This window comes from Salmo trutta, chromosome 4, assembly GCF_901001165.1.
Source record: "Salmo trutta chromosome 4, fSalTru1.1, whole genome shotgun sequence".
In the NCBI taxonomy this organism is placed as follows: Eukaryota; Metazoa; Chordata; class Actinopteri; order Salmoniformes; family Salmonidae; genus Salmo; species Salmo trutta.
In genome coordinates, this window is record NC_042960.1 from 45,928,041 (window position 1) to 45,945,814 (window position 17,774).

At 41.5% G+C, this 17,774-nt stretch overlaps 1 protein-coding gene across 1 annotated transcript; it reads right to left on the reverse strand.

The window, feature by feature from the left end:
• Window positions 1-943: 943 nt before the first annotated feature.
• Window positions 944-5,188, reverse strand: LOC115192466 (histamine H3 receptor-like). Its single transcript, XM_029750991.1, has 3 exons — window positions 4,747-5,188; window positions 4,081-4,247; window positions 944-1,974 (listed from the first exon to the last, which is right to left on the reverse strand). The coding sequence occupies exons 1-3, from the start codon at window positions 4,997-4,999 to the stop codon at window positions 1,129-1,131; spliced, it is 1,266 nt and encodes a 421-aa protein (XP_029606851.1). The 5' UTR covers window positions 5,000-5,188; the 3' UTR covers window positions 944-1,128.
• Window positions 5,189-17,774: the final 12,586 nt, after the last annotated feature.

Genomic DNA, 17,774 nt, shown 5'->3' on the forward strand with positions numbered 1-17,774 from the left:
TAGCAGTGAGTGATCAACAGTATCAAAAGCTTTTGACAGGTCAATGAAGAGGGCAGCATAATGTTGCCTTTTATCCATGCAGTTAACCACATAATGTATAACTAGGTATGCAGTAGAGATTGTGCTTTGACCTGGTCTAAAACCCAACTGATTTAGAATACACTTCAAAGATAAGAAAGATCTTAGCTGAGAATTCATCAAGGATTCTAATATTTTAGCTTGGCAAGAAAGTTTATAAATAGTACAATAATTATTTAGGTCACAAGGGTCACCACCTGTGTGAAGGGGGAGTACATGGGCCACCTTCCAAAAATACAAACAAGATCTTTGTTTTATTTGTCATGGTGCGATACCATGGACTTATAACTACGTTGTATGATTTATGAATAGAAAAGGGATATTGGAGATTGACTTTATTCAGTCAGTTCGACAGGTTTATAAACTAGTCAACACTTGCTGTTCGGTCGTCAATCAAATCACAATAAATAGCCTATGCGCCATGACTCCATGTCTGGATATACGAAAGTTGAAACACGCGAAAGAAAATAAATACACACAAAACAATAATTAAGTGGATTTAAACTCATCGTTACCACTTAAATTACATGGGAACGTGTAAATTCGCTCACAGGAGATAAAGAAGCATCATGCTCTCCCTCCTCCGTGATAACCACAGCACACAAAATTAACACAGGTATTGAGAGGTGGGATAGACAGCAGACTGACAAACCAGCAGTTTCCCTGTCATCACTCGCTTTGTGACTGACAGGTGCCTGTCCTATCAATAGATCACTAGAAGATGCATATCTTTCATTCTAGCGGGAGAAGGCTATACAGACTTTTCTGACTAAGAATTTGAAACTTTTCAATGAAAAGAAGCCTGAAGTGACGTGGAAAAAGTAGTAAAGAAGGATTTGATGTATCTCAAACAAAACATAGGGATATCAGTAATCACTTTTTTCATTATGTTTTATACCCTTTTATAGTGAGCAACTAAAAAAGGGTTTCTTAGTCCTATTCATGGCTGAAATTTGAAATACACAACATCCAGAATGTTTGACAATCCACATCCATTTGCAGTAGTCTTCTCACTCCAGTATGACTCTCATCCAGCCATACATTGTCTTACTAGCAAGACTGGGTCTCAATATGAGGTTGGACAGACTGCCGGTTGGGGCACAATATCTTAGCAAAAGCCCTTCGGAAGCTGCTGTGGCAGAGAGGGTACAGGAAAGGGTTAATACCAGAGTTCAGCCACAAGAGCCAAAAAGTAATCTCGTACCAGTAGTGCTCCACACATCGCCCACTACAGGCTGCTCGGATTATCATCAATAGGGTGTATGGTGCCCAGCAGATCCCAAAAATGCACACTATAATGGCCAGCGACTTGGCAATCTTCTTGTCGCGGGAGAGGCGGGAGCCCTGTGAGCTCCTGCTGGAGGGCCCGGTGGGCGATTGAAGGGGCCTGGAAGTGATCCTGCAAGTGGGGCCCTTCTTACTCTGCATGAAGGTGTGTCCGCTACTAGGCTCCCCACTGGAGGACGGCGACAGCTCCTCGTCCTTCTCTATCACAGCTGAAACAGCAGCTGGCTTGCTCGATGATGCCTTGCAAGTCAAAAACACAGTCAAGGCAGCACCCCCGTCCCTGAGACTGCCCCTGTCGCTGCGTGCCTTGGTGTCCTCCTTACGGATAGCCCTGCTCTTGTTTCTCCGCTGGATGTTCAGGTAGATGCTCAGGTTGAAGAAGGCCACAGAGATAAACGGGGTGAAGAACTCAATCATAGACGCACTGAATAGGAAGTACCAGGTGCAGTAGAACTCAGCGAAACACTCATCGGCATGGACGATGCTTTTGCCCACGACCAGCTCCCAGAAGATGATGGCAGGGCCATAGAGAAGGAAGGCTAACACCCACACAGTCACCATCTTTACCACAGCATGGTGGGTCATGCTCTGCTGGGCTCTGTATTTCACCTGTGAGTAGAGTGGTGAAGTGAAAAAAAGACCATACAATACTTCACAATAAAATCATATATAACAATCATAAAATAATTATAATACATAAGTAATAATCTGCATAATCCATACATATCTCTCAATTTGTAGATGTTTATTGGATCCACACATTAAGCACCTGAGGCATTATTTGGACATATGGGAAAGGTATTATTTCCTTCGGTAATAGGGTTCAAGGGCCCTTTTCTCCATGGTGTGTCAGTGAAGCCAGAAGAGAATGAGAGTCAGGCTGTGTCATGAAACTGAACAACTTGACTTTGGGCTCTATTGGGCTTTATTGAATCTGTAACGCTGAAGTGTTACAGATTCCATGATAGAAATGTAAAGGTAATTTCCGATTGAGCCGACATATGCAGTGTTTACCGTGAATGCAATCTCCGCTAAAGCTGGAACATTACCTTTAAATTTCAATCATGCTGTAAAGCTGAACATTCACAATGCGGATTGAATAGAGCTCTTTGTTTTCTGTCATGGGTGTGTCTAGATACTGATAAGTGAGCATTTCTCCTTTGCCAAGATAATCCATCCATCTGACAGGTGTGGCATCTCAAGAGGCTGATAAAACAGCATGATCATTACACAGATGCACCTTGTGCTGGGGACAATAAAACGGCACTCTTAAATATGCAGTTTTGTCACACAACACACTGCCACAGATGTCTCAATTTTGAGGGAGTGTGCAATTGGCATGCTGACTGCAGGAATGTCCACAAGAGCTGTTGTCAGAGAATTTAATGTTAATTTCTCTATCATAAGCCGCTTCCAACGTCGTTTTAGAGAATTTGGCAGTACGTCCAACTGGCCTCACAAATGCAGAGCATGTGTAACCACGCCAGTCAAGGACCTCCGGCTTCTTCACCTGCGGGTTCAACTGAGACCAGCCACCCAGACAGCTGATGAAACGGAGGAGTATTTCTGTCTGTAATAACAAACTTTTGTGGGGAAAAACTCATTCTGATTGGCTGGGCCTGGCTCCCCAGTGGGTGAGCCTATGCTCTCCCAGGCCCACCCATGCCGGTGCCCCTGCCCAGTCATGTGAAATCTATAGATTAGGGCCTAATGAATGTATTTTAAATTAACTGTAACTCAGTAAAATAGTTGAAATTGTTCATATTTTTGTTCAGTATGAATTCCAGAAGGAAATTAGCTATAGCAGTTACAAAGTGACAAAAGCCCCTCTTAGATCACAACATGGCGCCATTTGTTGTTGCGTAGTCTGTCCAAAATGTTTTGGTAAGAGTCTTGGTCCCATGTAAGAAACGTTAATCTTTTTAGTTCATAACTCTGTCATGAACAATATTAATTTGCCAAAACTAGCATTTCAGATGAATGATAGTGAGAGACTGGGCTGTATTCATGATTAGAATAGTGCCCCTTACAGGGCAACAAAATTATGGGCTCTATTCAATCTGTATCGCTGAAGTGTTACAGATAGCGCACTAGAAATGTAAAGGTAATTTCCTATTGAGCCGACATCTGCAGCGTTTACCGTGAATGCAGATTCCGCTAACGTGGGAACATTGCCTTTAAATTTCAATCACACTGATGATTTTCCATGATACGGATTGAATAGAGCCCTATATGTAGATAACGTTCAATGTTAGCTGCATACTCACAGGCAAGAATGCAAGGTAGGTGAACCATTGTCCAGTTTAGTATTCAGACTAGAATATCCAGGGATACTTTATCTAGCATTCAAAAGCAGACAAAAGGTCAGAGAGTAGCACGCTGGTCCACAAGGACCAACCCACTCAGTCTGGATTTCCAACAGAGCTCATTCAGAGTCACTGCCACCCCAACACTGTGGATCCCATCAAGACATTAAAGTCCTACTGCCAGTGGTTGTCAACCCATTCTGCAGGATCTCTGTATTGGTAACAGGCCTAGTGAACCTCTTCAGTGAGGAAAGGATGGACACATGAACAGTAAAACATACAGTAGCTAAATTTGAAAACGCATTTGTGTACGCGTGCAAATGTGTGTGCATGCTTGCATTCTTGGGTGTATGTGGGTGCATGTTGTCCATGCATGCCTTCGTGTGGTACAGTGGCTCTCTATACTCACTGCTCTGGTGACGGAGAGGAATCGGTCGTAGCTGATGAGGACGATGTTGAAGACAGAGGCAGTACACAGCAGGTAGTCCATGAGGAGCCACAGTTTACAGAGAGTTCTGCCCAGCATCCAGCGGCCTGTCAGGATGTAGGGGATGTACACAGGGATGCAGAAGGCACCTGCAAGGATACACACTGTGTACAGACTGATCCCCAAACAATGATTGCATAGCTCCATAATCAATGCCAGAATAAATTTTCACAGCTGAGTAACTTCAAAACAAGCCTGCTGGCAAGTGGCAGAATTGTGTGTATAAATAATGGCCAAAGATGTGTTTCAATTTGCATTCAGGAACCATCATGAATTATTTTAAGAGCTGTATAAATCAGTTAAAAATCCTTTGCTATGATGAACTTTCAAAGATAATTTCCAAAAAACATATATTTCCACAAGTATCATCCATTATGATGGCACTTCACAGTGTCTTATATACTGTAACTACGCAAATGAACAAATCATTGGCATTATCCCACAACAGAGACCTACTAGATAGATAGATAGATAGATAGATAGATAGATAGATAGATAGATAGATAGATAGATAGATAGATAGATAGATAGATAGATAGATAGATAGATAGATAGATAGGCAGGCAGGCAGGCAGGCAGACTACTCACCAACAAGAAAATCTGAAATAGCAAGGTTGAGGAAGAAGTAGTTGCTTTGATTTCTTAGGCTCTTGTCAACAATGAAAGCCAGGATAACAAGTGCGTTACCAGCCACAACCACGACTACCAGAGTTATCATAAGCACGGCCAGGATCACAATCATATAGCCCGGGAGAGCCGCTCCAGCTTCGTGGACTGTGGCCGAGTCGCTGCCGGGAGTGAAGTTGGAGCTTGTATTAGATTCCGGGATATAAACTCCCATAGTTAATCCTACAATAAACCCATTACACTTGACTTAGTTTTGAAACTCTGAATCAATGTGATTTCCATAGATATCTTCCAACCTTGTTAAGAGAGGCAGAAACACGAATACGAAAGATGTCTTTGAAATAAAAGCTTCGTTCTGAATAAATATTTCCCCAGCTGTAAAACTACATTCGTCCGTGTCTGCTCTCGTGGAGGAGGATGCAGTGATTTCTCCGTTATCAAACAGGCTTGGCGCATAGGTTCGGGTTCATGTGCTACGCTACTTTTTAGTGAAGTCGCATTGCAATGGGTGGTATGGGACAAAAATATCCACCACTAGCGCGCACCGGGATGTCTTTAACATTTGTTTGTAGCCCATTTAGTATTATAGTTGGAATAAAATCATTGAATATAAAACTGATCATTGCATATGATTTGGCATGATATTATCCAACAGACACATTGACACAATGCGTTGCCTGTTAACATAGGCTATAGCCTGACCACAATCATGACGTTTTCACCTTTCTGAGCGAGAGAGAAATGTACTGGATATTGCACAATGTGCACAGAGAAAGTAAGGCTGGTGGCTGGATTGAATCCCTTTTCTACAGAGGTAGCCTATGAGAAAGAAATCAGCCATGAAGGGAGAATGTAAAATAATGTGGCTTCATTTAGCTTTGTTTTTGTGTGTGTTTTTATCCTAAAATAAAACACACAAATATATGGCCAATACACAAAGGCTACGGGTTGTTCTTAGGCACGACGCATTGCAGAGTGCCTGGACACCGGCCTTAGCCATGGTATATTGGCCATATACCCACAAAGTTGCCTTATTGCTATTATAAACTGATTACCAATGTAATTAGAGCAGTAAAAATAAATGTTTTGTCATACCCATGGTATACAGTCTGATATACCCCGGCTGTCAGCCAATCAGCATTCAGGACTTGAACCACCCAGTTTATAATCATTATTTTAACCCAGTTCCATCACTTTCACCGTGACACTGTCATAGGATGCCACCTTTCCAACAAGTCAGTTTGTCAAGTTTCTGCCCTGCTAGAGCTGCCCCGGTCAACTGTATGTGCTGTTATTGGGAAGTGGAAACCAGGGGCGGAAATCCCGGGGGGGACGGGGGACACACAACCCCCCCATCCTGGGAAAAATATGATTTGTCCCCCCCAATATATCACTGAAACATAACTATGTAATTTAAATAATATTAATAATATGCAATGAAAGCAATTGTGCTGATTATAGACACTTAATAGCGCGTTTTTAAGTTTCAAAAGATTGCAACCCTCCCACCCTTTGCCTCACAATGGTTTGATCCACTGCCAGTTCCTTAGCTTGCTAGGTAACAGAGAGGTTGTATCTACTGTCTGAAAGGCACTCAATGCACGTAACTGACGTGAGGTTAATCCAGTCAATCGCGCACACACACTAGCTGAATATGCAGAGCTAGCGCGCAAATATTAACTATTAAGCTAGCTGGTACATATTCCATTTATGTGGCGTCGTCAAAGATGGAATCAGCATGCAGATGATGTAAGTTAGTGCTTCAAAGTCCCTGTGATAAGGTTAGCGATAAACTGAAATCCAAACTGAACAGAACTACACTCTCTTCTACCATTGTCTTAAATATATTTAATGGTCTCGTTGCAAAAGCTAAATTGTCGCAAGTGAACTTTTATTTATTTATTTTATTTCACCTTTATTTAACCCGGGTAGCAAAGATTATAGCAAACACCACTGAAACTGAATTGGTGCTCGCAAGCTTTGCAAATTCAGCTATTGTTGGAAGCCAGCCAATATGAAACAAACTATTAAAATTACAAAAGGTTGCAGCATATGTTGTGTAAATGGTGAACTCATACAGCTGTCAACTCTTGTCATTTTAATCCGTTTCACATTTGCTAGCTACCTTTTAGATCGAAGCCCAAATTGAATGATTGAAGATGATAGAAGCCCATCTCCTACTGTAAATAACCTACACACTGTGTGTGTAGCAAGCAAGCCAGCCAGGTAGAAAAATGGCAGAAAAATAAAAGACGGACATCAGAGTATTTTTCAATACACCAAAACGCATAGTAAGAACCCTAGTAGCCTAATATCTCAAAGACTAGTTGATAAAATGTTCATAAGAAAGAAATTAAATTCTAATGGAAATGTTTCACAATGATGTCATTAGGCAGAGCAGGCAACAGATGGCACTCAGACAGCAGAGTTGGGGACAGATATGCAGGGACAGACTGGCAGACACAGGGAGTCTCAGGTAAGTTTGTTGAGTCTTTGTTTGGCAACATTATGAAAGGTTCTCAATTTTTTTTACTTGTAAAATAGGAACTTAATTGGAAAATGCCATGGATACCCCCACTCTCAACTTAACAAATCTTAGTTCAGTCACCAGTTTAAAGGCAATGGTATTGCTGTTGTGATTAGTTGTGTAGTTTTGGGTACCGGTAGTTAGGAGTACGGCAAACACCTTATTTCTTTGGTTCCTCAATATACATTTACCATATTACAATGTAGGCTATGTGTTACAGCACTACTTTTGGTGTCCCCCTCAGGAATTGCTCTTGAGAAAATTTCATGTAATTGTCCCCTCCAAAGTTGATATCAGATTTTCGCCCCTGGTGGAAACGTCTAGGAGCAACAACGGCTCAGCCATGAAGTGGTTGGCCACACAAGCTCACAGAACGGGACCGCCGACTGCTGAAGCGCGTAGCATGTAAAAATCATCTGTCCTCGTTTGCAACACTCACCACTGAGTTCCATACTTCCTCTGGAAGCAACGTCAGCACAATAACTGTTCGTTGGGAGCTTAATGAAATGGGTTTCCATGGCCGAGCAGCCGCACACAAGGCTAAGATCACCATGCACAATGCCAAGTGTTGGCTGGAGTGGTGTCGAGAATTTGGACTCTGGAGCAGTTGAAATGCGTTCTCTGGTGTGATGAATCACACTTCACCATCTGGCAGTCCGACGGACAAATTTGGGTTTGGCGGATGCCAGGAGAACACTACCTGACCATAATGCCAACTGTAAAGTTTGGTGGAGGAGGAATAATGGTCTGTGGCTGTTTTTCATGGTTCGGGCTATGCTCCTTGGTTCCAGTGAAGAGAAATCCTAATACTACAGCATACAATGACATTCTAGATGATTCTCTGCTCCCAACTTTGTGGCAACAGTTTGGGGAATGCCTTTTCCTCTTTCAGCACGACAATGCCGCTGCGCACAAAGCGAGATCCATACAGAAATGGTTTGTCGAGATCGGTGTGGAAGAACTTAACTTACCTGCACAGAGCCCTGACCTCAACCCCATCGAACACCTTTGGGATGAATTGGAAAGCCGACTACGAGTCCACATACTCTTGTTGTGTGTGGATGGAATACTGTATTTGAACCTCGTTTGTGTATCACTGTATCACTGCAAAAAGCCCTTATGCTCTCTAGTGTGCATTGAAATGTCAGTGATACAGCCAAATGAGACTGATTAAATGGCATAGTGATTCAATGTAATGACAGTTGTTAAGCGATAACTATCAAGTATGAAGGTAAGACCCAGATACAGACCACATTGAATAAACAATAGTTTAATATTCCAACAGGGGCAGGCAATAGACAGGTCAAGGTAGGCAGGGGTCAGTAAACCAGAGGTGGGGCACCTGTACCGGGCGGCAGGCAGGCTCAGGGGCAGGCAGAGTGGTCAGGCAGGCGGGTTCAGAGTCAGTACAGGCAAGGGTCAAAACCAGGAGGGCGAGAAAAGAGAGACTGGAAAAAGCAGGCGTTAAGACACAAACCACTGGTTGTCTTGAACAAACAAGACGAACTGGCAACAGACAAACAGAGAACACAGGTATAAATACACAGGGCATAATGGGGAAGATGGGCGACACCTGGAGGTGGGTGGAGACAATCACAAAGACAGGTGAAACAGATCAGGGTGTGACAGATAACCCTGACAGAAATAGGAGAAAGTATCAGTGTACAAAAATTTGCCACTGAAATTAGTCTTAATGTTTCAAAATGTTTTGTTATTATTGTTGTTCTTTGATCAATATATTTTAAGCACCTATGAAAATCTGCACCTATGAAATTGTTTGAAAAAATCTGCATATTACCTTAAAAAGCTCTCCTATGGTGGCCTTTGTGATTATCATGAGTGAGAAAGTTACAGATGCACAAAGATCATGCCCCCAAAATAAATGCTAACCTCCCCTGTTATTGGTAATGGTGAGAGATTAGCATTTATTTAGGGGGTATGATATTTATGCCTCTTTAACTTTCTCACTCATCATTAAACACAATTTCTTCATGATTATCCGTAATCATGGTAGGATGCACATTAATATATACGCGTTTAGAAATATATTCTATTCTTATTTAGAATAAAATTGACTCCAAAATGACACAATACATTTTTTACCATTCATTTCTATTGGGCATAACATTATCCGAGGCAACCAAAACAAACTGCAAATGAATCAGTGGAGGTACCTCAGAGGAGGAAGGGGAGGACCGTCTTCCTCAGTGAATTTCATAAAAATAAATAGTGAAACATTAAAAAGTTATCCTTTTTAGATAAAGCTACACTAAATATATTCACGTCAACAAATAATTGATTAAAACACACTGTTTTGCAATGGAGGTCTACAGTAGTCTCAGCTGCACTCTGTAGGGTAGCACCACAGCTAGCTCTGTCCTTTGAGTACATTGGCTTCAATACAAAACCTAGGAGGCTCATGGTTCTTACCCCCTTCCATAGACTTAGATAGTAATTACGACAACTTCCGGAGGACATCCTCCAAACTATCAGAGTCTTGCAGCATGAACTGACATGTTGTCCACCCAATCAAAAGATCAGAGAATGAATCGAGTAAAGAAAGCATAAGCTACAGCTAGCCAGCACTGCAGTGCATACATTGTGGTGAGTAGTTGACTCAAAGAGCGAGAAAGACAATAGTTGAACAGTTTTTAACAAATTAATTCACTTTCACTTAGCTAGAAATGCAGCTAGTTAGTTTAGCCTACTTAAACACCTGGCTCAAACAGAGAGGGATGCTATGTTAGCTAGCTGGCTATGGCTATCCAACACTGGAACTTTTCCAAGTCAAGGTAAGCTTTAGGTTTTATTAATTTGTTGCCACCGGGGCCTGCCGGTGTAACTGCTAAGCTGCTTTTTGACTGTACACTGTATTGCATGATTGTAGCAGGTTCACTAATGCATTTGTTCTAGTAGCTGTGTTGACTATGACGTGACAATGGTGAAGGCTGTGTGAAGCGTTTAGCAGTCATGATAGGAAGGTTTGGCTTGGAAAGGTTTTTTCGCCTGGTCACAGACAGCTGATGTGTTGTGCACTGAAGTCCACAAGCAATGGCAAAAGCTGAGAGGAGGAGAGCACGTAGATAGTTGCGAGAAGGAATTATATATATACACAACGAGCAAAGTGATCATGCTGTTTTTATGTCGCTGCTATGAAAGTGAACTGTGTTTACGTGAGATCAGGGGTGTATTCATTCTGCCGATTCTGTGGAAAAATGTTTCTTAAACAGAACCAAACAGGGATAAAAATACCTGAATTTGTCCAATAGAAACTCACATTTGCAACTGTTTGACAAACCATTACACCATAGATCAGCTAGATGCAGGCAAGAGTGTGCAAAGCAGTATTGAATGTGTCACTGTCTGTCACCTTGATCACAAAAAAATTCTGTCAATCTGATCACCTAGGTGTAAACTTTCATTCATATGCTAGGTTGTAGCAACCTCCTGATGGGTAAAGAGAACATTCTAGCGTCATGTAATAGCCTAAACCTATTGATGTTACATTGAGCTGGGTAAATGGAATATGAATGACAGTCATCCAATATGCAGTAATAGAAATAAGGCCAAGCTCATAAAAAAATGTATCATCCTCCCTCCTCTTAAACGGCCGACCGCCTGTCACAGAAAATGTCATACTCTTCGGCGAATATGTCGTATGGGAGAGAGAAGGACCAAGGCGCAGCGGGATTGTGGACACTCATGTTTATTACTGATATAAACATGTAAGGTATCCACTTGAAAAAACAATACTCACAACGGCAACAGTGTGGCAGGCTCAAACAAACGCAGTGCACACAAACAATTCCCCACAAAAGACACATACAAACACACCCTAATATATGGGACTCTCAATCAAAGGCAAATGGACAACACCTGCCTTCAATTGAGAGTCCCAACCCCAATTGACCACACATAGACATACAACAGCTAGATCAATCATAGACATACATAACAAGGAACAGTGCCCAAAAACCCCGGAATACACAAATCAAATCCCCTACAACAAACACACCACCCCGAATACCATAAAACGAATACCCTCTGCCACGTCCTGACCAAACTACAATAACAATTAACCCTTCTACTGGCCAGGACGTGACACCGCCACTGAAATGCATCATTGCGTGCTAGGAATTTGGGGCCAAATACTAAACCTTTGACAAAATGTAATACACTATAAGTGAATTTGTCAAAATACTTATGACACCTTCAAATGGGGGAACTAGATACATCATGTGCTTTAATTTCTAAACGGTAAAACATATGTATGAAAATACCCTGTCGCCTCATGTAAAACGTTAAATCTCAAATCCAAATTGCAGGCGTGTAGAGCCAAATCAAAAGTTTTAGCTTCACTGTCAAAAAAACTACATAGGGGAGTGTAAGCAGGGGTAAAGTGACTAGGCTTCAGGATATATAATACTAAAAGTAAAGAAAAGTAGCGCCTGTGTATATGGTGGGTATGTGTATGTGTGTGTGTGTGTACATGTGCAACAATGTGTGTGTATTTATGTGTGTGTGAGCGTGTGTCTGTGTGTGGATAGAGACCTATGAGTGTGCATATATCCAGCCAGTTCAGGTAGAGTCACTGCAGACCACGTGTAACCATGCCAGCCTAGGACGTCCACATCCGTCTTCTTCACCAGCAGAATTGTCTGAGACCAGCCTCCTGGACAGCTGATGAAACTGTGGGTTTGCACAACCGAAGAGTTTCTGCACAAACTGTCAGAAACCGTCTCAGGGAAGTTCAGCTGCGTGCTCGTTGTCCTCACCAGGGTCTAAACCTTACTGCAGTTTGGTGTTGCAACCGACGTCAGTGGGCAAATGCTCATCTTCGATGGCCACTTGCATGCTGGAGAAGTGTGCTCTTCACGGATGAATCCCGGTTTCAACTGTTCCGGGCAGATGGCAAACAGCGTGTAGCGTTGTGTGGGTGACCGGTTTGCTAATGTCAACATTGTATTTGTGTTTATTAAGGATCCCCATTATGTCACGCCCTGACCAGGTGAACTCTGCTATTTTGGTCAGGGTGTGGCATTTCTATGGTTTATTTTCTATGTTTTGGTTATAGCCTTTCTTTGTGTTTTATTTCTATGTTGGGCTGGGGGTGATTTCCCAATCAGACAGCTGTCGCTTGTGAAGTCTGATTGGGAATCACATTTAAGTTCCTTTTCCCCCACGATGTTTGTGGGTTGTTGCCTCTTTTGTTTGAGCAAGTTAACGTTTCGTCTATTCTTTGTCTGTTTTGGTAACGTGTTTATTTGTGTCTAAATAAACATGTGTTCGCTCCCAGCTGCGCTTTGGTCCGCTTCCTTATCACCCGACGACGAGCGTTACACATTAGCTGTTGCCAAGGCAGCAGCTACTCTTCCTGGGGTCCAGTAACATTAAGGCAGTTATACACAATTAAAAATATTACATGACATTACATTTCATAATACTTTACCCAATACATTTAGTGTTGGGTATCACATATTTACAATACAACATCCATGTGTACGTGTGTGTAGAGTACGTGCCTTATCATGTGTGTCTGTGCCAGTGTTTGTGTTTCTTCACAGTCCCCACTGTTCTATAAGGTGTATTTTTATCTGTTTTTTAAATCAAATTTTACTGCTTGCATGAGTTACTTGATGTGGTCATGTCTCTATGTAGTACTGTGTGCCTCCCATAGTCTGTTCTGGATTTGGGGACTGTGAAGATACCTCTGGTGGCATGTCTTGTGGGGTATGCATGGGTGTCCGAGCTGTGTTCCAGTAGTTCAAACAGATAGCTCAGTGCATTCAACATATCAATACCTCTCACAAATAAAATATCTCCTCCACTTTGAGCCAGGAGAGATTGACATGCATATTATTAATGTTAGCTCTCTGTGTACATCCAAGGGCTAGCTGTGCTGCCCTTTTCTGAGCCAATTGCAATTTTCCTAAGTCCCTCTTAGTGCACCTGACCACACGACTGAACAGTAGTCCAGGCGCGACAAAACTAGGGCCTGTAGGACCTGCCTTGTTGATAGTGCTGTTAAGAATGCAGAGCATCGCTTTATTATGGACAGACTTCTCCCCATCCTAGAAACTGTTGTATCAATATATTTTTATCATGACCGTTTACAATCCAGGGTTACTCAACTTGCTAAATTTCCACATTATTCATTACACGATTTAGTTGAGGTTTAGGGTTTAGTGAATGATTTTTCCCAAATACAATGCTTTTAGTTTTTGAAATATTTAGGACTAACATGTCCTTGCCACCCATTCTGAGACTAATGCAGCTCTTTGTTCAGTGTTGGCATGTCGTTAGTAAAGATTGAAAAATGTAAGGGGCCTAGACAGCTGCCCTGGGGATTTTGTTGGAGAGGCTTTGTCACGTCCTGACCAGTATAAGGGTTATTTGTTATTGTAGTTTGGTCAGGACGGGGCAGAGGGTATTTGTTTTATGTGGTTCGGTGTGGTGGTTTATTTAGTAGGGCGTTTGATTTATTATACAGGGTTTTTGGGTAATATTCTATGTTTGTATTTCTATGTGGTCTCTGGTCTTTTGTATTTCTATGTCTGGTTTATTGGGGTTGGACTCTCAATTGGAGGCAGGTGTTTTCTCGTTGCCTCTGATTGGGAGTCCTATATATGGGTATGTGTTTGGTTTAGTGTTTGTGGGAGATTGTTTCTTGTTTTGCTGAGTGTGCCTGACAAGACTGTTTTGTTGTTCGTGCTTTCTTCGTTTGTTATTTTGGTGTTCTCTTTAGTTAAAAATAAATACAAGATGAGCATCCACATTCCTGCTGCGTTTTGGTCCTCCATTCCCGACGACAACCGTTACAGGCTTCCATTAAAGAATACCCTCTGTGTTCTGTTAGACAGGTAACTCTTTATCCACAATATAGCAGGGGGTGTAAAGCCATAACACATACATTTTTCCAGCAACAGACTATGATCGATAATGTCAAAAGCCGCACTGAATCTAACAAAACAGCCCCACAATCTTTTTATCATTAATTTATCTCAGCCAATCATCAGTCATTTGTGTAAGTGCTGTGCTTGTTGAATGTCCTTCCTTATAAGCATGCTGAAAGTCTTGTCAATTGGTTTACTGTGAAATAGTATTGTATCTGGTCAAACACCATTTTTTCCTAAAGTTTACTAAGGGTTGGTAACAGGCTGATTGATTGGCAATTTGAGCCAGTAAAGGGGGCTTTAATATTTTTAGGTAGGGGGAATAACTTTTGCTTCCCTTCAGGCTTGAGGGCACACATTTTCAAGTAGGCTTAAATTGAAGTTATGGCAAATAGGAGTGGCAATATCATTCGTTATTATCCTAAGTAATTTTCCATCCACGTTGTCAGACCCCGGTGGCTTGTCATTGTTGATAGACCAAAATAATTTGAACCTCTTCCACACTTACTTTACGGAATTCAAAATTACAATGCTTGTCTTTCATAATTTGGTCAAATATACTTGGATGCATAGTGTCAGCGTTTGTTGCTGGCATGTCATGCCTAAGTTTGCTAATCTTGCCAATGAAAAAAAAATTGTTAAAGGCAATATCAGTGGGTTTTGTGATGAATGAGCCATCTGATTCAATAAATGATGGAGCGGAGTTTGCCTTTTTGCCCAAAATGTCATTTAAGGTGCTCCATAGCTTTTCACTGTCATTCTTTATGTCATTTATCTTTGTTTCATAGTGTAGCTTCTTCTTCTTTTTATTCAGTTTAGTCACATGATTTCTTAATTTGCAGTACATTTGCCAATCGATTGTACAGCCAGAATTACTTCTAATTTCTTTTGCTGCATCCCTCTCAACCATACCATTTTTCAATTCATCATCAATCCACTGGGATTGAGATAAGCATATTCATAAATGTGTCTAGTGCACCGTCTGGTTGCTCGTCATTGCACACAACGGACCAACAAATATTCTTTACATCAACAACATAGGAATCACTACAAAAGTTATTGTATGACCTCTTATACACTATATTAGGCCCAGTTTTTGGAACTTTGGTTTTCCTAGATATGGCTATTATATTGTGATCACTACATCCAATGGATTTGGATACTGCTTTAATACAAATTTCCGCAGCATTAGTAAAGATGTGATCAATACATGTTGATGATTTCATTCCTGTGCTGTTTGTAACTACCCTGGTAGTCTGATTGATAACATGAACCAGGTTGCAGGCTCTAGTTACAGTTTGAAACTCTCTCTTGAGTGGGCAGCCTGATGAAAGCCAGTCAATATTTAAATCACCCCAAAAATATACCTCTCTACTGATATCACATACATTACTTGGGTCAATGATAAGTCATTGTTTCAATGCAGCCTTATAATGCTGTGAAAGGATCCAGGAACTCAAATGATTTGGGTGGATCCCATTCTCCTTGAAATATGAGCTTTGTTTCCAGAAGGTATCAAAATTGTCAATAAAAGTTGTGAATGGTATGGACAGGCATAAGATACGGACAACGAACACAATTGCATTTTATCGATGACAATTTGAATGCACAGAGATGACGAAATCCTGATGACCATTGTCATGCCATTCCTCCGCCACAATCACCTCATGTTTCAGCATGATAAAGCACGGCCCCATGTTGCAAGGATCTGTACACAATTCCTGGAAACTGAAAATGTCCCAGTTCTTCCATGGCCTGTATAGTCACCAGACATGTCACCCATTGAGAATGTTTGGGATGCACTGGATTGATATGTACAAGAGTGTGCAGTTCCTGCCAATATCCAGCAACTTTGCACATCCATTGAAGAGGAGTGGGACAACATTCCACAGGCCACAATCAACAGCCTGATCAACTCTATTCGAAGGAGATGTGTCGCGCTGCATGAGGCAAATGGTGGTCACACTAGATACTGACTGGTTTTATAGATCCATGCCCCTACTAGGTATCTGTGACCAACAAATGCATATCTGTATTCTCAGTCATGTGAAATCCATAGGTTAGGGCGTAATTTATTTATTTCAATTGACTGATTTCCTTATGTGAACTGTAACTCAGTCAAATCTTTGAAATTGTTGCATGTTGGTTTATATTTTTCTTCAGTATATATATATATTCCAAAACCGTTTTGAAAGCAAGAATTAGCAAGAAAGAGCAGCAATAATTGAGCAGCACTGCATAAAGTATATGTGTAATCTGACATGCAAATGATAAATAAATGGAGGTGTGGAATTATAATTCACAACTCATATTTAAAGACTCACTTAGGACTATAATGAAAAATAAACTGACTCTGTATGAAAAGAGAGTGTTGGAAAGCCTTCCCAACACCTCTAACAGAGAAACCATTCCAACAGAGGATTTCAAAACATGTTTTTATGCCGCCTGAACCGCCACTAATTTTCAGGTTTAAAATCTGACTGAAAACAGCAAATCTTTACTCATAAACCTGGACTGACACATTGAGCTACAAAAGAAGATTGACTCCCTGATACAGTTGGCATGGTAATGGACATTAAGGCTACTAAAGCATAACTGTCTATGTTTCAGCATAATGTACGGGTCATTTGGAAATGTGATTTTATTGTCTGTGAAACCCAGATGAAGTGTCTATTGAACACTATGTTGCTGATTCAACAGCAGTTCTGTTGACAAGAGGTTGTGGGGAGTCAACAACAGAGGTCCTCAAATATCAAAACATCTAGACACATTGGTGAGCGGAAGGAAGGGTGAGGGATACAGAAAGAGAGCGACGTTTTGGAAATGAAGACATTTTGGTTATAAAAAAATATTAAAAAAAGATTTAGTCCGACAATCCCCAAAAATTACAGCAATGTTCTGAGAACTACTTAATGCACTTTCCTAATCATGTACGCAGCATTTTTTTATGAATATAAATGACTCACACATTCATTTTACATTATGGTGATTAATGTTTTGACACTATGATGACATAGTTTCCATTGGCAGATGATAACAAGTAATAAAGTCCCATTTTCAGTTTATTGCATCATATAGGAAAATGTTATAAATGTCTGTTCCTTTCTGTAAACCTTTCAACAATATTACATAGAGCATTGACACTAACTAGCCTTTAGAGCAAGGGGGGGGGGGGAGTACGGCCCACCGGGCACTTCAATCCGGCTCGCGAGACATAAAAAAAATTATCCCCAATTTCGTGGTATCCAATTGGTAGTTACAGTCTTGTCCCATCGCTGCAACTCCCATACGGACTCGGGAGAGGCAAAGGTCGAGAGCAGTGCGTCCTGTGAAAAACAACCCATCCAAGCCGCACTGCTTCTTGACACAATGCCCGCTTAACCCGGAAGCCAGCCCCACCAATGTGTCGGAGGAAACACTGTACACCTAGCGACCGTGTAAGCGTGCATGCGCCCGGCCCGCCACAGGAGTTGCTAGAGCGTGGGACAAGGAAATCTCGGCCTGCACAAATCCTCTCCTAACCTAGACGATGCTGGGCCAATTCTGCGCTGCCTCATGGGTCTCCCAGT

Bases quoted from the DNA above. Each gene is read 5' to 3' on its own strand.
- LOC115192466 (XM_029750991.1), bottom strand. From the start codon at position 4,999: ATGGGAGTTTATATCCCGGAATCTAATACAAGCTCCAACTTCACTCCC. The intron at 4,248-4,746 runs GTGAGTAGTCTG...GTATCCTTGCAG, and splicing joins TATTTCAGATTTTCTTGTTG to GTGCCTTCTGCATCCCTGTG. The intron at 1,975-4,080 runs GTGAGTATAGAG...CTCTACTCACAG, and splicing joins TCCTCTCCGTCACCAGAGCA to GTGAAATACAGAGCCCAGCA.